Below are 26,793 nucleotides of genomic sequence, written 5' to 3' on the forward strand. Positions count from 1 at the left end.
CATTCATTGCAGTAATCCTAGAAGAGTTTATTGGACTTTCTTGGGAGAATAGTGGTTCATCTGGTGAGAACTACGAACCCAACATTTTTGAAGTATAGCCCTGAGGTGATGAAATGGCCTACCTCACCATATTCAGGGGTCCTTTTACAAATGCACACTGAAAAATGGCCTGCGGTAGTGTAGGCACGGGTTTTTTGCCGCGCACAGAATTATTTTTCAGCGCACCTGTAAAAAGTCTTTCTTTTTTTTTTTTGCCAAAAATGGACGTGCAGCAAAATCAAAATTACCGCATGTCCATTTTGGGTCTGAGACCTTACTGCCAAGCCATAGACCTAGTGGTAAAGAATTTGGGCGGTAATGACCTGAGCGCATCCACTACGCACACCAGAAAATAAAAAATATTTTCCAGATGTGCATAGCGGACGTGTGCCAAAATTTAAATTACCGCAAGGGCCACGTGGTAACTCCAATTTGGCGTGCGTAGGTGCCTACGTGGTAACTCCAATTTGGCGAGTGTAGGTGCCTACGTGGCTTAGTAAAAGGGGCCGTCAATTGGTAAAGGTTTATGCAAGCTTTACAGAGCATTAAACCTGATTATATAAACAGTATTATATGTCCAGTTAGTGATTTTTATTATTAATGTCTATGTTATTTTTATGGGTTTAACTTTTTATATTCTTAATTTAAAAAAATGTTTAATGGCTTTAATTGTTTTAGGTAATGCTCTTTTTTTATTGTAAAGTACCTTCAGTTGATAGGAGTAGGAACATCAGAAAGATTAAAAAATACAGATAGGAAGCCCTGTAAGACATAGTTCTTTCAAGCACTTTTCAAGTAATTCTGTTATTTTTGGACTGAGGGATTTGGAGTCCTGTTTACTAAGCCTCGTTATAAGTGCGTTAGTGTTTTTAACGTGCGTTTACCATGTACGCGCCTACAATATCCTAATGTGCCTTAGTAAACAGGGCCCTTATTTTCAAAATTTTAATTGAATGTTATTTAAGGTGTTATTTATTGCTTGCATTTACAAATGTTATTTATTGTAGTTAACCACTCTGTGGCTCAATGGGGAGGGGTGGTACATAAGTATGGAATCAAATCAATTATTACATAAAAAAAGACAGAAGGAATTCAGTGTATTATACATTTTCTAATAAAACCCCTACTTACTCTGCATCCAATTCTGGCTTTTTGCATACACAATGAAACTTGCCTCCGAAGTCTATATAGATGTCATCTTCCAAAACACGGATGATTTTGCCAATAACTATTTTATCTTTGGCAGGTCCCATCTGAATTAAAGGAGACCGTCTCAAAAGATAGGCAAAAGATTCTGTATGCTTTGCAGGCCCCTAAAATAAATATATTGGACAAAAAGATTGGATTAATAAAAAGAAATGGTGCACACAATACCTACTGGATGAATTATAATCATGGATAAAGCAGAATGCATAAACCCACAACCAGACAAATGAAAGCAGACAGGGAAGGAAGTGTAAGTGGAATGGTCATATCAAAATCTACCTATATGTTTGTTCTGTACTGCATATGGAGTGGCCTAATAATTAGCGCAGTGGGCTGAGAACCCAGGGAACTGGACTCTGTTCTTATTGCAGCTCCTTGTGACCCTGGGCAAGTAACTCAACCCTCCATTATCCCAAGTACAAAACTTAGAGATTGTGAGCCTCTAGGGACAGTGAAAACACCTATGTTTGGGTCAGCAGACATACTTTTAACATTTAAATTAATATAAAATAGCATTTATATTCTGCGTATGCCTAAAAAAACACCATATAGTTTAATAAAAAAAACAAAGCCAAAGTATTAAAACCAATGTATATGAAAAACACAAAATTAAATTAGCATATATATAACCTCCATCAAAACATCCAAAATAATATAATCAAATGCAAATCAGCAAAAACATAAGAATATCTTAATAATTACAAATGCAGCAACTGACCACACAATAACAAAAGATATATTATGCCATAATATTTACAACAACCACCAAAAATCAAATATTGAATTACATCAAAAAGAAAATAACTATCATGCTTATTTTCGAAAGAGGACGCCCATCTTTCGACACAAATCGGAAGATGGGCGTCCTTGCCCATCTTTCGACACAAATCGGAAGATGGGCGTCCTTCACACAGGGTCACCCAAATTGGCATAATCGAAAGCCTATTTTGGGCATCCCCAACTGCTTTCCGTCGCGGGGATGACCAAAGTTCATGAGGGCGTGTCGGAGGCGGGACTTGGGCGTGCCTAACACATGGACGTCCTCGACCCAAAATGGAAAAAAAAGGGTGTCCCTGACAAGCATTTGGATTACTTTACCTGGTCCTGTTTTTCTTACGACCAAGCCACAAAAAGGTGTATGAACTGACCAGATGACCACCGGAGAGTCGGGGATCACCTCCCCTTACTACCCCAGTGGTCACTAACCCCCTCCCAAACTTAAAAAACTCTTTAAAAATGTTTTGTGCCAGCCTCAAATGTCATACTCAGGTCCATCACAGCAGTATGCAGGTCCCTGGAGCAGTTTTAGTGGGTGCAGTGCACTTCAAGCAGGCGGACCCAGGCCCACCCCCTCTACCTGTTACACTTGTGGTGGTAAATGTGAGCCCTCCAAAACCCACCACAAACCCACTGTACCCACATCTAGGTGCCCCCCTTCACCTGTAAGGGCTATGGTAGTGGTGTACAGTGGTGGGAAGTGGGTTTGGGGAGGGGTTTGAGAGGCTCAGCACACAAGGTAAGGGAGCTATGTTCCTGGGAGCAATTTTTGAAGTCCACTGCAGTGCCCCCTAGGGTGCACGGTTGGTGTCCTGGCATGTCAGGGGGACCAGTGCACTACGAATGCTGGCTCCTCCCACGACCAAAGGGCTTGCATTTGGTCGTTTCTGAGATGGGCGTCCTTAGTTTCCATTATCGCCGGAAATGAGAAACAACCAAGTCTAGGGATGACCATCTCTAAGGACGACCTAAATGTCAAGATTTGGGCATCCCCGACAATATTAGCGAAACGAAATATGGATGTCCATCTTGTTTCGGTAATACTGGTTTCCCCACCCCTCCACCGGGACATTTTGCGAGGACGGCCTCAGTAAAACTTGGGCGTCCCCTTCGATTATGCCCCTCCATGTGTTTCATATTAAAAGGTCACATATCCTAGTTCTAACTTCCATTCTGGATGGTTCCAAGCTGATGGACACTACTCTTTAATGTATGATCACCCATAATAGCAAGCAAAATTCACAAACTACAGGGAATTTCAGTAACAAATGAACCCTTGAATGCAATGCGCATGCGATTGAACAGAGTGAGATAGGATGAGAAGCATATTTCCCAGGATTTTAAAAATGACAATCAATTTAAACAAATTCTCACAAAACTATTCAAAGCTGTGAAATTGCATATGGACTGTCAATTTGCAAAAAGACCTCAGGAGGCTAGAAGACTTGGCATCCAAATTGCAAATGAAATTTAATGTGGCAAATGCAAAGTGATGCAGATTTGGAAGAATAACCCAAATTATAGCTATATAATGCTAGGTTCCAAACTAAGAATTACCACCATGGAAAAGGATTTTGGGATCATTGAGGACAATGATGTTAAAATGTTCTGCTCTGTGTGCAACGGCAGGCAAAAAAGCAAACAAAATGTTAAGAATTATTATGAAAGAAATAGAGAATAAATCAAAGAATATCATATTGCTTCTGTATCACTCCATAGCAAGACTGCAACTTGAGTAATGTGTGCAATTCTGGTTCCCACATCTCCAAAAAGATATAGTGGAACTGGAAAAGGTACAGAGAAGTGCAATCAGAGTGAATTAAGGGGATCACAGGACTCTCATATGGAGAAAAGCTAATGAGTTTAGGGCTCTTTAGCTTGGAGAAGGCTGACAGAAGACACGATAAAGGTCTATAAAATCACAGACAGAGTAGAACAGATAAGGGAAAGGGAAATGGGACTTGATATACCGCCTTTCTGAGGTTTTTGCAACTACATTCAAAGCGGTTTACATATATTCAGAAACTTATTTTGTACCAGGGGCAATGGAGGGTTAAGTGACTTGCCCAGAGTCACATGGAGCTGCAGTGGGAATCCAACTCAGTTCCCCAGGATCAAAGTCCACTGCACTAACCACTAGGCTACTCCTCCACTGAACGTGAATTGACTGTTTACTCCTTAAAAAAACACAAAGACTAGGGAACACGCCATAAAGTTACACAGCAGCACTTATGTTATAATCACTCAAGAAAAAGATCTTTGTTGTTTAGGGCAAATCACTTCCTGATGAAAATACCCTGTGATGACAAGTTCCCTTTTGTCCCAAAGAGCTGTCCTATTCCAGGCCTAAGACTCCTCTCATTCCCGGATCCCTCATTGTGGCATTGCCCAATCTTGCCAGATACGAGAGCTGACACTCACTCAGTATGCTCCCAGCGGCGGCCCCATCCTGCTTCAGAGCCACCACAAGTACACCTCCCTGAAGACTGAAACACTCAGCTTCCTTGCAGTACCACTGCTTGGCCCTCTGCCAGGTTGGGCTTTGTCAGCAACATCCTATCTTCAGGGCTGAGTGAAATCTTACCCTTAAAGTGCAATGAGGCTTTCTCTCCTAACCTACCAGTGAGGAACTGTTCAAAAGACATGCTAACAAACTCACTGTGACCTGCAAATAATGAAGGTAAAATGCAGCGGGGGACTTAGAAAACTAAAACAAAGGGTTTTCCTCTATTACAAAGAATGAAAGATAAAAATGATATGGAGTTTCTGCTTAGTACATTCATCTACCAGATGCCATCTTACCCCCCCCCCCCCCCATCTTTATTACCAAGGTTTTTATGCTTTATGGGCCTGACTTTATAACATCCTATGTAAGAAGTCCAGCAATATGGAGGGGAATTTTCGAAAGAAACGTACAAGTTGCGATTTGGACATCCTTGTAAAACGGCAAAATCCAGGGGTGGGGAAACCCGTATTTTTGAAAAAAGATGGATATCCATCTTTCGTTTTGAAAATACCGTCAGAGACATCCAAATCCTTAAATTTGGACGTCCCTAGACATGGACATTTCTGACTTTCGGCGATTTTCAAAATCAAAGACATCAATGTCAAAAACATCCTAATGCAAGCCATTTGGGCGTGGGAGGAGCCAGCATTTGTAGTGCACTGGTCCCCCTGACATGCCAGGACACCAACCGGGCACCCTAGGGGGCACTGCAGTGGACTTCATAAAATGCTCCCAGGAACATAGCGCCCTTATCTTGTGTGCTGAGCCCTACAACCCCCCCCCCCCCCCAAAAAAAAAAAAAAAAAAAAACTACCACTACCATAGCCCTTACGGGTGAAGGGGGTCACCTATATATGGGTACAGTGGGTTTGTGGTGGGTTTTGGAGAGCTCGCTGTTTCCTCCACAAATGTAACAGGTAGGGGGGGGGGGTATGGGCCTGGGTCTGCCTGTCTGAAGTGAACTGCAGTACCCACTAAAACTGCTCCAGGGACCTGCATGCGCTGTCATGGACCTGAGTATGACAGTGGAGGAGTGGCCTAGTGGTTAGAAAAACCAGTCTTGCAAACCAGTCTTGCAATCCAAAGGTGGCCGGTTCAAATCCCGCTGCTGCTCCTTGTGATCTTGGGCAAGTCACTTAACTTCCATTGCCTCAGGTGAGAACTTAGATTGTGAGCCCTCCTGGGACAGAGAAATATCTAGTGTACCTGAATGTAACTCGCCTTGAGCTACTACTGCAAAAGGTGTGAGCAAAATCTAAATAAAGATAAATCTGAGGCTGGCACGACATATTTTTTAAGATGTTTTTTTTTGAGGGTGGGAGGGGGTTAGTGACCACTGGGGGAGTAACGGGGAGGTCATCCCTGATTCTCTCCGGTGGTCATCTGGTCATTTCGGGCACCTTTTTGTGCCTTATTCGTAATAAAAACACATCTGGGTGAAAACGTCCAAGTGCTCGTCAGGGACGTCCTTGTTTTTTTCAATTATGGGTTAAAGACGTCCAAGTGCTAGGCATGCCCAAGTCCCGCCTTCACTATGCCTCTGACACGGCCCCTTGAAATTTGGACGTCCTTGCGACAGACTGTAGTTGGGGACATCCAAAATCGGGTTTTGATTATACCGATTTGGACGTCCCTGGGAGAAGGACGTCCATCTTCTGATTTATGTCAAAAGATGGATGCCCTTCTCTTTCGAAAATGAGCCCAATACTCTCCTACATACCTTTACAAAACAGGCACCCAGAACTAGCCACCATAAACATGCAGATGTATACATTTACACCTTTTCCAAAGTTGGTGTAAATGTAAATGAACATTAGAAATGTTTAAGAACAACTGACTTGTCTACTAAACTGATACACCACTAGATGGAAGCACATCATTCAATCCTTGATGTGTCTTGAAGAATTACAGTATCATATACCAGCACAACTTCAAGGGGGTAATCAGGATTTTCAGCTTAATTATCATGAACAATACTGGATTCATACTTTCCAATCATAAGCTCTGAATGGGCTGAATAATGAATCTGAGTGGTTGACTCTGATTTGATTATCACTGATCGGACATACTTACTCTGCCATTTTTATATTCAGTAGAGAAAGTGAATGACCAGTGATGAGTAGAAAACTTGGATTTATTGATTATAATTTGAGGTATAATTGTTTTTCCTTGATGCATGGTTTTCTCTGAAATACAATCGGGTCAAAATTGGAGAGATACTGATTATAGTGAAGTATTTTCTCAGAACCCTACAAGTAGATTTCATACAAGAAGATTTTAAAAAAATTATTATGGACATTGTATGGACTGATGAATGATATTTGAGAACACTTTTACATTGAGCAACCAAAGTTCTCTGCTGATGGTCTTTCATTAAAATAATGTTCTTGCTGGATGATTAGTTCTATGACTTTTCTGAATGACTGTTGGCAGTGTGCTCACAGGAAGACAATTTTAATATTTATTTTATAAAATATACATGTTTACAACTACACACCTGGAAATGCCTGCATGGTTACAGGAATTTTCCAATTATTAAACCATATAATATATATGTGGGGACTTGAAATCTAATATCACTCATATAATGTCCCAAACAATGATACTTTAATTCAAAATATTGCTAGAAGTGCCATTAAATTAGTCTTATATATCTTTTCTCAAGCTTAGTACAGGGGATCATCAGATATTAATGCTGCTCACACCATAAGAACTCAGCGTTCCTTAGTCTAGTAAGAAAATGGTTGTGGCGCAAATCATCATAGGATCACCCTTCATCATTTTTTTGAAGCAAACATTTCCAGTGTCAAGCATTTTTCAAAGAAATGTTTTGTTTTTTCCAAAACGTGAATAATGAAACAGCAACACTTATGTTTTTTAAAAATGGCAGCAGCTTTTAGCAACAGGAGAACCTCTGTCGACGTGGCCAGGTTTCAACAAAACTTCCTCAGGGAAGAGGCTCTCTAAAAAAGTAAAAAATATGTATCAAGAGCTTTCGATCAGCTGTGTGTCTATTTAAAGTTTAAGTCCGCGTTGAGACGCCGCGACCATTTTTTTTGCAGGAACATGTGTACTACGTAGCTGTTAAGTGCTATTTAAGCTTAATACACTGTAGAAAGAACGTACGTTAAAAGTTTTTTCTTGCTCTTAATATTATGACAGCTCGATACATATTTTTTACTTTTTTTAGAGAGCCTCTTCCCTGAGGAAGTTTTGTCGAAACCTGGCCACATTGGCGGAGGTTCTCCTGTTGCTAAAAGCTGCTGCCGCCATTTTTAAAAAAGATAAGTGTTGCTGTTTTATTATTCACGTTTTGGAAAACACAAAAAATTTCTTTGAAAAATGCTTGACACTGGAAATGTTTGCTTCAAAAAAATGATGAAGGGTGATCCTATGATGATTTGCGCCACAACCATTTTCTTACTAGACTAAGGAATGCTGTGTTCTTATGGTGTGAGCAACATTAATACCTGATGATCCCCTATACTAAGCTTGAGAAAAGATATATGACTAATTTAATGGCACTTCTAGCGATATTTTGAGTGCATGGTTACAGGTGCATGCCATCTTGTTGCTGTGCATACTTATACACACATAAATACAAAAAAAAACAACCCTTTATAAAATTTACACCTCAGAAGGCTGACACAATTACCATGTACCTGCCACAAGGCGCCTACAATCGTACAAGTGAGCATAGGTCATTTTCCTAAGTTCATGCAGTGAGTGACGAACTGGAGTTTGTCTAGTCATTAAACTGTTCTGTCAATTACATTCAGTAATAGTGGGTATAAGTCAGGCTGTTATCCCCTTTAACAAGTAAAGTGGCAGGCTTCCACCTCACAATAAATGTTAAGAAATACAATCTTATTTCATATGCTCTGAGAGAACATTTTCAAACTAGAGTTGAGACTCAAACACCTCAGTACTGCACCACAATTAAAAATGTGAACGTTCAACTAGGAAGTGTTAGCTTTCAATTCCATGCGGAACTTGAAAGTGAGGCTCTTCAGATTTTAAAATCTGTACTATGGTTGTCACCATCTTTCTTAACCTATTCAAAAGGTCTCATTAGTAGCCTTCACTGCCTTTTATGACCAAGCATATCAAACTCATAGTACATTAAAGGTGATCAGACAGCATACTTGGGAAAAAATATTCTGCTGTCATTTGAAAATCCAAAGTTGGTCAAGTATTAACTGGCAGTTACCTGCATTCTTATAGTGAGAAAAATAAAACAATATATTTTTAGCAAAATTATGTAGAGCTGAAGACAGGTGTATTAAACGTAAGACATGATTATTGAAGTTCTATTTAATTTGCATTTTAGTTTTATATTCTCAAATTCAAAGCCTTTTCTACATAAAGCATTTAAAGCAAAACTCATAAGAGGCTGAAGTATATTTAGAGAAAGAAAAGAGGCAGAAGGTGGCAATTTATCTCCCAGATGGGGACAGCAAGCTTCTAATTCCTTCATCTCAATATTTAAAACTTACATCTTCATACAGTGTACACTTTTGCAAAGTCCTCTACACTTAACTGAAGGCTAGTTACCTTTTATATCACTTTTGGAGGCTGATCAGATGCCCTGCTTATAGCATTCTGCTCTATTTTGATTCCTGGTTTAATTAATGTGTTATTTATGCCCTCCAGGCAGTGTTGTTCAAAGTATTAGGTCAAAGTACTTAAGTAAAAATAAAAGTACAGTGAAGAACACATTTAAAAATGTACCTAAGTGAAAGTAAATAGGTTATTGCCTGATATGTTTCAGTAAATAGTACCACAACTACAATGAATGACATTTTCATCCCAACAACTTTATTGCTCTATAATTCAATGCAGTTTACCAAACTAAATTTTGAAAATGACTGTCACTCATGCGAGTATGTTTGTGAGTCATTAATCCAGCACCACTAAAGTGGAGTGGAGGAGTGGCCTAGTGGTTAGCATGGTGGACTTTGGTCCTGGGGAACTGGGTTTGATTCCCACTGCAGACACAGGCAGCTCCTTGTGACTCTGGGCAAGTCACTTAACCCTCCATTGCCCCAGGTACAAATAACTACTACTACTACTATTTAGCATTTCTATAGCGCTACAAGGCATACGCAGCGCTGCACAAACATAGAAGAAAGACAGTCCCTGCTCAAAGAGCTTACAATCTAATAGACAAAAAATAAATAAAGTAAGCAAATCAAATCAATTAATGTGAACGGGAAGGAAGAGAGGAGGGTAGGTGGAGGTGAGTGGTTACAAGTGGTTACGAGTCAAAAGCAATGTTAAAGAGGTGGGCTTTCAGTCTAGATTTAAAGGTGGCCAAGGATGGGGCAAGACGTAGGGGCTCAGGAAGTTTATTCCAGGCGTAGGGTGCAGCGAGATAGAAGGCGCGAAGTCTGGAGTTGGCAGTAGTGGAGAAGGGAACAGATAAGAAGGATTTATCCATGGAGCGGCGTGCACGGGAAGGGGTGTAGGGAAGGACGAGTGTGGAGAGATACTGGGGAGCAGCAGAGTGAATACATTTATAGGTTAGTAGAAGAAGTTTGAACAGGATGCGAAAACGGATAGGGAGCCAGTGAAGGGTCTTGAGGAGGGGAGTAGTATGAGTAAAGCGACTCTGGCGGAAGATGAGACGGGCAGCAGAGTTTTGAACCAACTGGAGAGGGGAGAGGTGACTAAGTGGGAGGCCAGCAAGAAGCAGATTGCAGTAGTCTAAACGAGAGGTGACAAGGGTGTGGATGAGGATTTTGGTAGAGTGCTCGGAAAGAAAGGGGCGGATTTTACGGATGTTGTAAAGAAAGAAACGACAGGTCTTGGCGGTCTGCTGGATATGAGCAGAGAAGGAGAGAGAAGAGTCAAAGATGACCCCAAGGTTTCGAGCTGAGGAGACAGGGAGAATGAGAGAGCCATCAACAGAAATAGAAAACGGGGGGAGCGGGGAGGTGGGTTTGGGGGGGAAAATGAGAAGCTCGGTTTTGGTCATATTTAATTTCAGGTGGCGTTGAGACATCCAGGCAGCAATGTCAGACAAGCACGCTGAAACTTTGGTTTGGATGCAAGGTGAGATATCAGGGGTAGAAAGGTAGATTTGGGAGTCATCAGCATAGAGATGGTAGGAAAAGCCATGGGATGAGATTAATGAACCAAGGGAAGAAGTGTAGATAGAAAAGAGGAGGGGACCAAGAACAGAACCCTGAGGTACGCCGACAGGCAGAGGGATAGAAGTAGAAGAGGATCCACCAGAGTGAACACTAAAGGTGCGGAGGGAGAGGTAGGAAGAGAACCAGGAAAGGACAGAGCCCTGGAATCCAAGTGAGGACAGGGTATCGAGAAGTATGCTGTGATCGACAGTGTCAAAAGCAGCGGAAAGATCAAGAAGAATGAGGATGGAATATTGACCTCTGGATTTAGCCAGTAATAGGTCATTGGAGACTTTAGTAAGCGCAGTTTCGGTTGAGTGGAGAGGGCGAAAACCAGATTGTAATGGGTCAAGAATAGCATGTGAGGAGAGAAAATCAAGGCAGCGGCGGTGAACAGCACGCTCAAGTAATTTGGAGAGAAAAGGAAGGAGGGAGATGGGTCGGTAATTAGAGGGACAAGTAGGGTCAAGTGAAGGCTTCTTAAGGAGAGGTGTGACCACAGCATGTTTAAAGGCAGCAGGGACAGTCGCAGTGGAAAGTGAGAGGTTGAGAATGTGACAGATAAAAGGAATAAGAGTAGGAGAGATGGCATTAAGAAGGTGGGTGGGAATGGGATCAGAGGAACAGGTGGTACATTTTGAGGAAGAAAGGAGAAGTGTAGTTTCCTCAACAGTAACTTCAGGAAAGGAGGAAAGGGAATGAGGGGAAGGAGAGAGAGGGGAACGGACCAGTGGAGGGAGAGCTGGTGAGGTAGAGAAATAAATACCTGTATATAATATGTAAGCCGCATTGAACCTGCTATGAGTGGGAAAGTGCAGGGTACAAATGTAACAAAAAAAAAAAATTCAACAACTGCACTGCCAGAAAGTGGCGTGTTCAGTCTGATAAAAAGTTTCTCCAAATTAGACCAATGTCTTCCGACTGGGTCTGCAGGTATTGATCAAGAGAATCTCTGAAACACTTGACTTCCATATAGCAAAAAATACTTATTATTTTATCATCTGCATTAGAAGTAGTGCTGTCTGATTCATCACTTGCATCTTTCATCTGTTATCATCATCATGCTGTTCAATTATAAAGAAGGTTTTCACAAGTTGGAATCATTGTCTGTTGTTCTAAAATTTTCGTCTCATGGCAAACTCTGAATATCTTCAAAAACTGATACAAGAACGTTAAATGTGTGAGAAAAGAGGTTTTAATGCCCCTGTATAAGTCGTTAGTGAGGCCCCACATGGAGTATTGTGTTCAGTTTTGGAGGCCGTATCTTGCTAAGGATGTAAAAAGAATTGAAGCAGTGCAAAGAAAAGCTACAAGAATGGTATGGGATTTGCGTTACAAGACGTATGAGGAGAGACTTACTGACCTGAACATGTATACCCTGGAGGAAAGGAGGAACAGGGGTGATATGATACAGACGTTCAAATACTTGAAAGGTATAAATCCGCAAACGAACCTTTTCCAGAGATGGGAAGGAGGTAGACTGAGAGGACATGAAATGAGATTGAAGGGGGGCAGACTCAAGTATTATTTCACGGAGAGGGTGGTGGATACTTGGAATGTCCTCTCGCGGGAGGTGGTGGAGATGAAAACGGTAACGGAATTCAAAAATGCGTGGAATAAACATAAAGGAATCCTGTTCAGAAGGAATGGATCCTCAGAAGCTTAGCGAAGATTGAGTGGCAGAGCCGGTGGTGGGAGGCAGGGCTAGTGGTTGGGAGGCGGGGCTAGTGCTGGGCAGACTTCTATGGTCTGTGCACTGAAATGGCAGATACAAATCAAGGTCAGGTATACACATAAAGTAGCACATATGAGTTTATCTTGTTGGGCAGACTGGATGGACTGTGCAGATCTTTATCTGCCGTCATCTACTATGTTACTATCCAGCTCATTTTCAAAAGTGATCACCGGCCATTTTCCGACATAAATCGGGAGATGGCCGGCGATCTCGGAAAAGCGGCCAAATCGGTATAATCGAAAGCCGCTTTTTTGCCAACCTCGCTGCTTTCCTGTCGTGTTGCCGGCCAAAGTTCAAAGGGGCGTGTCGACGGCGAAGCAAAGGCGGGACATGGGCGGGCATGGGCGTGGCTACCAGATGGCCGGCTTTCGGCGATAATGGAAAAAAAAAACGTCGATAAGCAGTATATCGCCGGGTTTACTTGGTCCTTTTATTTTCACGACCAAGCCTCAAAAAGGTGCACCAAATGACCAGATGACCACTGGAGCGAATGGGGGATGACCTCCCCATACTCCCCCAGTGGTCATCAACCCCCCCCCCATACTAAAAAAATAAAACTAAAAACCTTTTTTGCCAGCCTCAAATGCCGTACCCACCTCCATGACAGCAGAATGTGTTGTATCCTACGACAGCCTTTCCCTGGTTGCGATGTGGCTCTCGGGTGAGTGTGACACCTTTTCTGTTAGGTGCCCTGCAGAGTCACATTAGCAATGCATTGTGGTGGGTGTAGGGTATTGGGCTCCATGATTCCACTAGCTTGTGTTACATGCTCACGATGTTGGTAGTTGGTAGGCTCTACTCCCATGGTGCTTTTCCCTCTGCTTACTGGGTCAGAGTGTGCCCTGTTTTGTTTCCGGTAGTCCATGAGGTGGTGGCCATTTTTGTAAGCCAGTTTTAGATCCCTTTCATGTGTTACCCACGTTAGAGAACGTTCTTACCTTGAATGTTGCTGAAAGAGGGCATTGTACACCGTTCTGCCAGCTCGGACCTACTGCTAATCTCAGTACCAGGGAGACTCTTTGCCAGTGGGGCACAACCTCTGATCTGCAGTTAACTGTGAGTAAACGTGCTTATTCAAATAAAGGACTCTTCCTAAGAGATTAGTCGTCAGGTGTCAACTTTTGTGCCAAGGTTATACAGCAGCAACAAGTCCTAGAGGCCTGCGTGTATGCAGGTCCCTGGAGCACGTTTAGTGGGTACCGCAGTGCACTTAAGGCAGGCGACCCAGGCCCATCCCCCCTCCCTACCTGTAACACTTGTGCTGGTAATGGAAGCCCTCCAAAACCCACTGTACCCACATGTAGTTGCCCACTTCAACCCTAAGAGCTTTGGTAGTGATGTACATTTGTGGGTAGTGGGGTTTGGGGGGGGGGGGGTTGGGGGGCTCAGGAGGAGTGGCCTAGTGGTTAGGGTGGTGGACTTTGGTCCTGGGGAACTGTGGAACTGAGTTCGATTCCCACTTCAGGCATAGGCAGCTCCTTGTGACTCTGGGAAGTCACTTAACCCTCCATTGCCCCATGTAAGCTGCATTGAGCCTGCCATGAGTGGGAAAGCGCGGGGTACAAATGTAACAAAAATAAAATAAAGTAAGGGAGCTATGCATGTGGGAGATTTTTCTGAAGTCCACCGCACTGACCCCTAGGGTGCCTAGCTGGTGTCCTGGCATGTCAGGTGGACCAGTGCGCTACAAATGCTGCCTCCTCCCACGACCAAATGCCTTGGATTTCGCCGGGTTGGAGATGGCCGGCATTTTTTCCCATTATCGCTGAAAAACAAACCCGGCCATCTCAAACCCAGTGAACTCCAAGGCATTTTGCCGGGCTAAACCGTATTATCGAAAAAAAAAGATGGCCGGCCATCTTTTTCGATAATACGGTTCCGGCCAGCTCTAGCGCCGCTGCCAACATAGGTCGCCAGCGACGTTCGATTATGCCCCTCTATATGTAGAGTTGGGTTTTCAAACTAGTCTCAGAAAGGTGTAGGAGGTACTCAAGCAGTTTTTAGGGCAAGTGAAGGGATCTAAGGACTTGCCCTCGCACCAGATGGCAAAACCTTTCCACTTAAAAGAGTAACACCCCTTAGTTGAATCTTTCCTGGAAGCCAGCAAGATATGGAAGAAATTCTCAGGCAATATCAGGGATTCAAGTTCTACACTCTCAACATCCAAGCCATGAGGGCCAGGAATTGGAAATTGGGATGCAGAAGAGAACCCTAATTCTGTGTGATGAGGGTCTGAAAACAGTCCAATCTGCACGGATCTTCGGAGGACAACTCAAGAAGAGGAGGGAACCAGATCTGCCGTGGGCAGTAAGGAGCAATCAGAATCATGATACCATGATCTTGCCAGAGTTTCAGTTGAAAAAAAAAGTCAAAGATATGGATAATTTGCAGTCGGTAATGATAAAAGATATTACCAACTTAAGCAGGAAAACAGAGACATATGAAAATCATATGAGAAATAATATAAGACTTAAAAACTTTCCTAAAATTAAAATGGTAAAGCCGACAGATATGATTAAGAGATGCCTCCAGGAAATTTTTAGAGATTCCTGAATCTAATTTACCTCCATTTAATCAGGTTTACTATGTTCCTCAAAAGGATTTACCTCAAGAACATAAAAACTCTTCGGACTAAACAGCATTTCTGGAGACTTCTGAATCAGAACAGATACAACCTGCAACATTAATAGCAACGGTTGCTTTAACACCGGATAAACAGTGGCTTTTCCGTTTGTTTTTCAAGAACAGAGATAAATTATTTCTGGGATTGAGAATTAATATCTTTCCTGATGTTGCCAAAGAAACCCAGAAGCACCGGAAACAATTTTTGTTACTAAAACCTGCAGTTCTCCAGTTAGGAGGCATTTTTCATCTGAGGTTTCCCTGTAAATGTATCATACGACACGAGTTAAATAAATACGTCTTTATGGACCCACCACAATTGTCATCCTTCATAACATCTAAAAGAGCTGGAGGTTCAAGTTAAATTTAATTTCTCTGTCTCCTCTAGGTGCAACACAACCTATAATATATTTTCTTTATTTTTATTATTCTTGCCTGTCTTATGTGAAAACCTTGGATTCGCATTATAGTGGACTTGAGTGTTGAAAATTGTTTACATATATATTTCTTAATGGCTGTTCAGTCAATTTGATAATTGTATTAACACTTTCCTGATCAAGAGTGTAACTTTGAAAATGTTGGAAAAACTGGAAAACAAATACTAACAAGAGTCAGGTTTTTGATTGTAAATGTTTTATTGGTGGATCCCCTACCTTGTTAATTGTTGCTTAAACTTTCACAATTTTTTTTTGTTTTAACCTCCACCACACTAATGTATAACTCATTCAGAGAAGATGACAGAGGCACACTCTTAAAACAGGTATTGCTAATAAATACAGTGCACAGACTGACAGTCTACCTCTTCCATTCGGTCAGAAAATACAAACATATAGGCATGCATACTCATTTATTCATTCAGGCACAGACATCTGTATTCATTCATTCCAACAGACAGGAAAACTCATTCACTCATTTCAGCAGGCAGGCATGCACGCTCACTCATTTGCATAAGCAAGCAAGCACACTCATTTCATTCATACAAGCAGAAAGGCACGTTCACTCATTAATTTTGAATTTATGTCAGGCTGTGTGGTCACTGCATTTGGTTATCATAAGGGCACTGAGGCACAAGCTTCTGCTGTTTTGGCAAAGGAACGGAACTAAACTTTCCCTTCACTGCATTTTCCCTCCCCCTGGCAAATGGCATTACTCTTCTTTAAACCATGAAGACACAACTGCATTACTCAGCACCAGAAGGAGATTAGAAGAAATCAGTATTTATGAGCAACAACAGTTCAAATGACTGAGTTATCAACTGACAGGACTGTACTTCAAATGACACTTCCAGCACTTGAAAAAGTGAAGTGTGATCAGAGGGCAGGTTTCCAGCACTATGCCCCAGGCGCCAAAATACCTTATTCTTGTGTTACTGGGCAGTACCAACAGACAAAGGGTAGAGTGACAAGAAAGGAAAGTCGAGAAGTAGTGGAGAAAAGTGACAAAAAACTGACAGCTATGAGACACCATTTAATTCAAACTTCAAATATGTTTTATCGGTTAACAAATATTTTTTAAAAATAGGAATAAGGAATAAGCTAAACATTTGTTATTAATTTCCTTTAAACTTGCACCTATGTTTACTAAGGCGCGCTATGGGAGTATTAGCATTTTTAATGCGTGTAAATGGTTTATGCGCGTTCAACACTAACGTGTCCATAGAAATGTATAGGTGTGTTATTGTTTAACTCGCCTTAACGCACCTTAGTAAACATACCCCTTGGTGTTTGTATTAGAATGTTATCTCTAATGTTAGTCCACTACTCCTGCCAGAACTCTGCACCAAAAAAAATATCAAAAAATGTAACTACTATTACAGCTCCCCATCCCTGTGCACATATACATAAAAATATATGGACATGTGAGTCTGTGGATATGATTTTAACCTCTGCATGCTAAATTGCGCTAAAATTGGTTTCTGCACAATTTTCATTTTTATTATGAGTTTGCCTTCACAGTAAGCTTCATTAGTATCAACAGCTTTTAAATTTTAAGATATAATCAAATAAGCATGGAAAACAGCACATATCTTACATACGAGAAAAAATTGCAACATTTTAGGGGAGGAAGTCATCAAAATGGATTATGATTAAGACAGGTTATTTTACCACAGGTACTATTTTATACAGTATATAGTAAAATAGCACATCTTAGCCACTGCCTACTTTTATAACTTCCCCCTTTATTTTATTTATTAGGATTTATTTACTGTCTTTTTGAAGAAGTTCACTTAAGGCGGTGTACAGTACATAAGTACTGCCATACTGGGGACAGACCAAAGGGCCATCAAGCCCAGCATCCTGTTTCCAACAGTGACCAATCCAGGTCACAAGTACCTGGAAAGATCCCAAAACAGTACAATATATTTTAAGCTGCTTATTCTAGAAATTTTTTATGCTGTTTATTCTAGAAATAAGCAGTGGATTTTCCCCAAGTCCATCTTAATAATGGTCTATGGACTTTTCCTTTAGGAAGCTGTTCAAACATTTTTTAAACCTCGCTAAGCTAACCGCTTTTACTACATTCTCTGGCAACGAATTCCAGAGTTTAATTACACGTTGAGTGAAGAAATATTTTCTCAGATTCCTTTTAAATGTACTACTTTGTAGCTTCATTGCGTGCCCCCTAGTCCAAGTATTTTTGGAAAGAGTAAACAAGAGATTCACATCTACCCGTTCCACTCCACTCATTATTTTATAGACCTCTATCATATCTCCCTTCAGACCCTGGGCATGCCTTCCCCGGAAATGTACACCCCAGCCCTTCAGGCTGGCATCTGTTACCACCAGGCACCAATTGGGGAGTGCTAGCGGCATTCCTCGCCGCAGCATGCTGTCTGAGAGCCACCACTCCATACTGAACCGGGCCACAGGGAGCCACGTGAGTCTGCATTGATAATCCTGAAATATTGGAGACCATCGTTGAAGCAGGGAACACTGCAGAGGTCCCAGGTGCGCTCTCGCCCATGGCACCACTTCTAAGGTGGCCGTCATCGAGCCCAACAGCTGGACAATGACCCAAGCTCGCGGGCGACGCATCCTCAGGAGCAGACGGACCTGGTTCTGAAGCTTTCACCGCCTTTGCTCGGGTAGGTATACATAACCCGAGGCTGTGTCGAACCGGAACCTCAAACATTCTAGAGATTGAGAGGGGGTCAGGTGACTTTTGGCTATATTGACGACCCAGCCCAGAGATTGCAGTACTGAGACCACTCTGGCTGTAACATGATGACTCTCTTCTGCAAAGTCCACTCTGATGAGCCAGTTGTCTAGTTACGAAAGAACCCGGATACCCTCTCGCCTGAGGAAGGCAGCTACTACCACCATTACCTTTGAAAAGGTTCGGGGAGCTGTGGCGAGGCCAAAAGGCAAGGCCCGAAACTGGAAATGTTTTCCCATCACCGCAAAATGCAGAAACCTCTGGTGCGGGGGCCAAATTGGTATGTGCAAGTAAGCTTCTTTCAGGTCCAGAGACGTGAGAAACTCTCCTAGCTGTACCGCCACAATGACGGAGCGCAGGGATTCCATCTGAAAATGCCACACTCTCAGAGACTTGTTGACTTCTTTTTAGTCTAGGATTGGCCAAAAAGACCCTCCTTTACGCGGCACCACAAAGTAAATGGAGTAACGGCCAGAGCCGAGATCGGCGGGAGGCACCAGGCACACCGCCCTTAGATGAATCAAGCCTTGTAAAGTCTCCTCTACCGCCACCCGTTTGTTGGCAAAACCGCATCGGGACTTCACAAACACGTCTCTTATCGGGGCATTGAATTCTATTCTGTAGCCATCTCTGATCAGGTCCAAGACCCACTGATCTGAGGAAATCTTGGCCCACTCCTCGTGAAAGAAGGAAAGTCGTCCTCCTATAAAAGGGAGCGAGGAGAGGGCTGGCGCACCATCATTGAGAGGGTCGCCCTTGAACTACAGGCCTTGAGCCAGCTGCTGCGGAATGCTTGTCCGAGCGAAACAAGTTCCTCTGCTGAAAATGGGCACGCGAAGTGAACCCAGCAGAACGCCCCGGGTGGTACCTTCGAGCTTCTCTGAAGCGAGGTAAGAGGAGGAAACCGCCTGACCCTTGGAGGAAGGCCGCGGCCTGTCCTCGGGTAAGCACTGGGGTTTAGCACCCCCCAGGCCTTTAACAATGACCTCCAACTCCTCACCAAATAGGAGAAGGCCTCGAAAGGGCAACTTCACCAACCTTTGCTTAGAGGCCATGTCAGCCGACCAATGCCGTAGCCACAACAGGCGGCGAGCCGCCACAGCCATCTGTTTAGCCGAAGCTCTGACCAGACCATAAAGGGCATCAGCCAAGAAAGACAAGGCCGACTCCATCCGCGGTGCCACCTCCGCAAGGAGCTCTGCTCCATCTCCGGGCTGTTCCACTGCCTGTTGTAACCAAGCAAGGCAGGCTCAGGCAGCATAACAGCTACATGCAGACGCCCGTAAGGATAGGCCTGAAATCTCAAAGGACCGCTTTATAGCTGATACAAGGCATCGGTCCTGCATGTCCTTCAGGGCAACTCCTCCTTCAACCGGGAGGGTAGTTCTCTGTCACAGCTGTGACTAGGGCATCCACTTTAGGCACAGCTAGGCGCATCAAATTCTCCTCACTTAGAGGTTATAATTGCCCCATAGCCCTGGCAACTTTCAAAGGCCCCCTCAGGGTCTGAAATAAGCTCTTGGATGGAGTCATGGAAAGGAAAGGCTCGAGCAGGCTTCTTAGTACTTTGTCATCCTCGGATTAGCAGAGGAGAGCTCAGCACTCGCAGGATCTTCGATAGAGAGGGCCTGCAGTGCATTAGAAATCAGCACTGGCAGCTCATCGCGGTGGAAAATCCTCACCGCAGAAGGATCATCCGGATCCAGTGGCAATCCTGCACCTTCCTCTGGCTCTCCAGACCACGAGGGCCTGCCAGACCCCTCAGACTCCTCACATCCCGACCACGGGGGGGGGGGCACTCTCTGAAGGGGAATCCACCCTTCTGCGCTTGTCCTGCGGCCATCTGTCAGGGGAAAACGCACCTGACGGTAATTCAAGGCCGGGCTCTACTGGAGGGGACACAGGCAGCCGGGCCGATTGAGACAAAAGTAAGATATCAAGCTAAAAAATCAAGGAAATCACAATCCCATATGGATACCCATAACACATATGGCACAAATCACAGGTATCCAAGTAGGCCAGACACTAATCGTGAATCTAATAATAAAAATAGCTTAACTGTGCAGGCTGAGGTACATCACAATATGGAAGACTCTTCCAGATCAGTAGATAGAGGCAGGAGCCGTAAAAGAATTAGAAGCATGTCGGATGATGAACCATTCACATCCCCTCTCTCTAGCCCCATAACACATACTGCCCCAACACAACATTTTTTAGAACATCTTTGCAAAAGAGCTACCCTCGGAGAGTCAGATACAATTCCACCATAGGACAAACACCCTCAGCTCCCAACTTCTTCCCTCACCACAGGGGTCGCGGAAGAGGCAGAGGCAGGGGTGGGGGCCCGAGGGGCTTTCAACCTGGCTGGTAGATGATATCCCTATTTTCAATCTGTCACAGTATAATTTAACAGATTTAGAAAATCAGATATTACGGAGGGGTCTTTCTTTTTCTCCCACATCAAATTATGATGCATTCCAGACGCGTATTGACTTGTTCAAATTTCAGAGAAAATTACAAATTAAACAGTTCTTTTCCACCAGTTCCACCCCTTACATAGATATGTCTGTTGTAAAGAAACCATCTAAATGGATCCCCCCAGGTCCAATGGATCCCATAATTAAAACTTTTTATGAAGTGGTGCTTAGAGACATTACCAATCTAGAGTCGAGCAGGACAAGAATCCCCTATTATAACTTGACTAGAGAAGAGTATAAGCCTTTACGCTCTCTTGCATCAAACCATAATATAGTCATTAAACCAGCTGACAAGGGTGGGGGCCTAGTGGTTATTGATAGAACTTCATACATTGCTGAAATCATGCAGCAGCTAAATGACACTGAATTTTATGTCTGCCTACAACAAGATCCCACAGAACCTTTGGAGAGAGATATCATTGAAGTTGTCGAATATGCTAATAAGATGGGTTATCTGACATCTAAAGAGAAACAATTTTTGGTGAATGAGCATCCCACTATCCCCACGATTTATATTCTACCAAAAATCCACAAGAGTATAGAGAATCCTCCTGGACGTCCTATCATTTCGGGTAACGGCTCTATTTTAGAGCCCTTGTCTATTTTCACAGATTTCTTTTTGAGACCATATATTCCTTTAATAAAGTCCTATGTACGTGATACAGCACATTTTATCAACATACTTGAAGAGTATGATGGCGATTTGGAGGGTTTAGTTCTAGTTACTCTAGACATTGAGTCGTTATACACGAACATCCCTCAACTAGAAGCGTTAGCTATCATTGAAGAAACTATCTGTGATAGGCAAACCAACACCAGGATTCCCAATCGGCTCATTTTGACCTTAGCTACCTTAGCCCTCACTAAGAATTACTTTGCTTTCAATGGTAATTTTTATTTGCAGATTAAAGGAACAGCTATGGGGGCGAGCATGGCCCCCGATATAGCTAACCTCTATGTGGCAAAGTTTGAAAAAATGTTCCTTGAAGACCATCCATATAAACAAGAGATAAAGCTATACAAAAGATATATAAATGATATCTTTTTCTTGTGGAAGGGAAACACAGAATTATTACATGAGTTTCATGGTTGGTTAAATAGCCTTGATATCAATTTGAAGTTCAAAATGCAATTCAGTATGGAAAGAATTTCATTTTTAGATGTGTTGGTTATTAAAGAGAAATACTGGTTGACTATGACACTGTATAAGAAACCCACTGACCGAAATTGCTATTTACATTATACTAGCTATCACAACTGCGCTTTGAAAGATAATTTGCCTTTCTGCCAATTTTTGAGACTTAAGCGTGTATGCGCTAATACAGAAGATTTTTTGCAACAATCTAAAACCCTTTTCAGATAGATTCATCAAGAGAGGGTATCCTAAAACATGTATTAAGAAAGGTTTCTATAGAGCATGTGATAAAACACGAGAGGATCTCTTACAAACTGGTGGCAAAATAAAGGTGACCCCTGATATTGTATGCAATTTTCGTTTCTCTTCATACAGTCACCAATTTAAAAATATCATTAAAAAACATTGGGATATCATACAGACATTTCCTTGTTTTAAAAATATTATACCAACATTTGCTCTTTCAAGAAATCCAAATCTAAAAGATCGTTTAGTTCCGTCAGCACTTCCCATACTTGATAGATCTGTTGAAGTGAAAGATGGTCATAAACCATGTAATATGTGTTCAGTGTGTGTCCATTCATTAACCCTCCAAGAATTTGTTCATCCCAAGACTCAAAAATGCTATAAATTAAATTTCAACAGTGACTGTAAAACACAGAATATGGTATATATAATTTTATGCCCATGTGGCCTGATATATGTTGGCAAGACTAGCAGGATGATTAAGGTTCGAATTACAGAGCATCGCAGTTGCATTAAGAGACAAATCAAGACAGCACCCTTGGTGGACCATTGGATACAGGCTGGACATAATTTGGATGACATAAAATTCTTCATTTTTAAGACACTCAGGAGTGGCTGGCGAGGCGGTAATTTAGACAGCATGCTTTTAAGAGCAGAACAACGTGTCATCTATGAATTAAATACAGTAACTCCAAATGGTTTAAACAAGGAGTTAGAACTTATACATTTTTTGTAATGTACACCTCTTGTGGTTAAATCGTTCATTCTAAATTTTGGCACATTTGGACTTTTTCTATTATTATCAGCTTTTATTATCATTATTACTTGTATTTGATCTCTTTTGGTCTTCATTATTTTGATTTTGATTTTCATTTTTTAATTTTTGTTTTTATTTTTTCACTTATTATGATGCATTTTTTCTTCTTGATAATCTGTATTCTTTTTTTCCTTTTTTTTGAAAATCAATATTATTATATGGTTCTATTATTGTCCATTTTATTCATTTACATTTTTATTTTTACCTCACACATTTTCAAAAATATATACAGTTTTTTGTACATCAGAACTATGTATGCAAATTTGTGATTCTTTTTCTTTTCCTTCTTCCTTTTTTTTATTCTTAATTTTGCTTCTTTTTTTTCCCCCTTCTCACATTTTTTACATTCCCCCCACTGCATATTATTTTATGTATAATATTTCATTCACTATCCTTTCATAGCCATTTATATTATTTGCTCATTTTTCTAATTCGCAGTAGTGATCAGGTCACATTCCAGTTGATATTATACACATCGGTAACCTAATTTGCCCCACAGCATATATGAGATATAATTATCTTGAGCTTTTGTTGCTCTGCTTCATCACATCACTCGACAATTTGCTATTTTGCCCTGGTGCATTGAAATGCACAACTCTTTCAGTTGATAGCTGCGGTTAGCACTTGGTCCATATGCGTCACTAATTGTCTTAGACAGTTTGCCTTGTTACCCTGTTTTCTTTTAAATATTTTCATCTTTCAGTCCCCATTGGCTCTCATAGACGTCATACGTCATTTTACGCTCTGGACGTCGTTTCGGTCTTTAAATAGTAGCGTTTTTTCCACAGCCGGCTTTTATTTGACTACAGGGTTCATGCATTGTTTGGACAGCATCAGTAGGCAAGTTTTTCATAATACGTACCATATAAGTGCACTTTGACAGATTTTCATTGCAACGGTTTTTACTTTTCAGTTTCCATTACTCCCTCCGTTTTATAAATCTGGCTGTATTTCTTGGCTAAGTACGCAATGTGCTTCTGTTTACCATTGCAGGCAAGCTTTTTCATAACACGTACCATATATAACTACCCATTGACAGATTCGCACTCTAATGTTTTTTACTCTTTAGTTCTCATCATTGCTTTTGTTTTACAAATCTGGCTGTATTTCTCAGTTAAGTAGGCACTATGCTTTTGGTTATCACTTCTTTTGGACTAACCGGCAACTTTAAAACAATCTGAATGTTAACCTTTCTAGCGGTTCAGTCCTTGTACGAATTGATATTTTAATTACCTTTTTTCAAAAAATAAAAACACTTTAGTGCATTTTGCTTAAGTAACCATGGCAATCATATGCTTGGTTCAGTGATTTTTCAAAAGATATAACATACACCATTTTTAAGCTAGCCAGTGTTTGTGTTCCTGTAGGGTCTATGTCATTCATTATCAATTTTATTGTTTTTCAGTTTTCTCAGAAATATGCGTGGTGGTAAATCATTTTATTTTATTTCATAAGTTAGTAGGATTTTACGTTTTTCTATCAGGCTCATTTTCAAAGCACTTAGCCTCCCAAAGTTCCATAGAAACCTATGGAACTTAGCTTCCCAAAGTGCTTTGAAAATATGCCTCATTGTCATCTTACTTTTGATCACATATTACCTTTTGATTACATTTTGTTTACAGTCATTCATTTTTACTTTTATTTTTTTCTAGTCACATCCTGCGTTTTAACAATTACACTTTTTTTTTAAATTGTCATTCATTTACTTCTTTTTGTTTTTTCTATATTTACATATGTTTTTGTCCAGATTTCTCTTAATTTGAGTGAACCTTTGAAAGAATATCTATATATGCCAATCCATAGGTATGTTATATTTCACTTAAGTTATATTTTATTTAAACTATACCTATGTAAGCCCATTGTGTTTGTCGTTATATATATTTTTTATCTTCTGTTTTTATCATTTAAGCATGGTTGTATTTATATTTGTATATTAATATTCAAAATATTATCAATGCATGCCAGTTTGTCGGCGTAACAATGTAATGTTATTGCCTTGTTTATTTTTTAAGTGTATTATTTTTTAAGTGTATCATTACCTTTATTATTCATGTTCTTTCAACCCTAGCTTTTACAAGATAATTTACATTTTTTGTGCATATATATGTTTTAAATTTTCACCATTATTATTGCATACTGTTTTTGTAGGTACAACACTTTTATTGGTATAAGTTTTACTGAGGTTTAGTTTAACATTTTATCCTTCTTATTTTTACTTTTAAATATACATATTTGTGTATTTATGATGTATGTGTAAAAATGCTTGTGACAATGCAAATGTCTTATCATTTTTATCTTGCTTTTGCATATTATCCTTTGTATCAAGCATGATATATGTTTTTATGATATATGTGTTGTATTTTTGTTTTGTTTTAGACCCCTGAAGAAGGCCTCCTTGGCCGAAACACGGACCGTGTAGGGTCTTAATAAATGAATTTGGCTTTTTTTACATCTGTGATTTTAGTTTGGTCTTTCTGTACATCTTCCGTTCTTGTTGTTTTCTGGAGTGCTCTTTTTAACATAAATGCTTTATGCAGTGGTAAAACAAATTCAGGGGAGAATGGCTCACCCTGGCCTCCGGCCTCCCGGTTCCAGTCCGGGGGAAATGGCTCTCATATTAGCCTCCATTCGAGGCTCCCCTCCAGGTTCACACCCCTCCGCCTCAGCAGGGGTCGCACCATGCTGTTCCAAAATGGCGCCCGCTGCCAGCTCCACAGAGCGGGAAGAAACCTCGCTCGCCATGCTCGGGCCAGCTCTGACTTCAGAAGAGCACGATTTACAGAGCCCTGCTGCTGATCTGCGCTTGCCACAACGGGAACAGCGCTTTACAACCTCCGCAGCCATCGCCAAAAACGGCGGGAAATTCTAAATGGCGGATTCGTGCCAAAATCGCCCCGAACGCAGGCCCACCCCAGAGGACCTTCAAAATGCTCTTACCTCCGGATCGATTCGATAGAGCTCCGATCCGCTGCACAAACTGAAGGAAAGCCTCTTCTCTTGGATTGCAGCACTACAGCGCGAAGCAACTTTTTTTTTTTTTTTTTTTGACGCTGTGAGGAAAGTTAGAGGCAACAGCGCAAGAGGCAACTTTTTCCACTCCGGAGGATCAGTAGCGTGGGAAAGGCAGTGAAAGGGCGAACCTATGTGCCTGCATCCACAGCGTGGGCAAAGACAGGGACAGGGCTTGCCTATGTGTCTACATCCACATCGGGGGCCGGGTAAGGCAGGGACAGGGCGTACCTATGTGCCTTTAAAGTGGGCACCATCAGCCACAACACCCCTGCTACAACTGGCAACAGCACAGGAGCCACCCCAGGCAGATTTCTGAAGGAGCTTGAACAAGCTGCATCCACCCTGCTGGGGAGATAGAGAATACTGAAGAGGCAGATTGAGCTAGCTGGCCATGAGGCACTATGGTTTTCAGTGCTCTCTATCTCCCCCTGCTGGTTGATGGACACAACCCACTCGTAATGGATTCATCTGCTTGATGACAAGGAACGACAATTCCAGGAATAACATGTATAGAATGTTTGTACGTTTGGGAAGATTGCCAGGTGCCCTTGGCCTGGATTGGCCGCTGTTGTGGACAGGATGCTGGGCTCAATGGACCCTTGGTCTTTTCCCAGTGTGGCATTACTTATGTACTTATACCGGTGAGTTCACTGGAAAAGATTAGTTTTCCGTACCTCCGTCTGCTGGTAGGAGGGGATAAACACCTACTCGTTCAGAACAGTACGGCCTATCGAGCAAAAACCAGACCAGTTTCAATTCACAAATTATTTCAATAACATCAAGTGAAGTGAGAGAGTTAGTTCATATTAGCTCTTCCACAAATTAATAACCTTTTGGTTTTGTGATGCTACCAATCTTCAGTCACATTCCAACAATTTTAGTTTTCGATATACTAATCATATTTTCTGTTCCCATTACTTGTGTTCTTTCC

At 41.7% G+C, this 26,793-nt stretch overlaps 1 protein-coding gene across 1 annotated transcript in view; it reads right to left on the minus strand.

Moving 5' to 3' along the window:
* Positions 1–26,793, minus strand: part of MRPS28 (mitochondrial ribosomal protein S28) — a 220,672-nt gene that overhangs the window by 166,097 nt on the left and 27,782 nt on the right. The window contains exon 3 of the mRNA XM_030189682.1: positions 1,171–1,352. Within this exon, the coding sequence (XP_030045542.1) occupies positions 1,171–1,352 (182 nt within the window). The remainder of the gene's footprint in view (positions 1–1,170; positions 1,353–26,793) is intronic.

This window comes from Microcaecilia unicolor, chromosome 1 (assembly GCF_901765095.1).
Source record: "Microcaecilia unicolor chromosome 1, aMicUni1.1, whole genome shotgun sequence".
In the NCBI taxonomy this organism is placed as follows: Eukaryota; Metazoa; Chordata; class Amphibia; order Gymnophiona; family Siphonopidae; genus Microcaecilia; species Microcaecilia unicolor.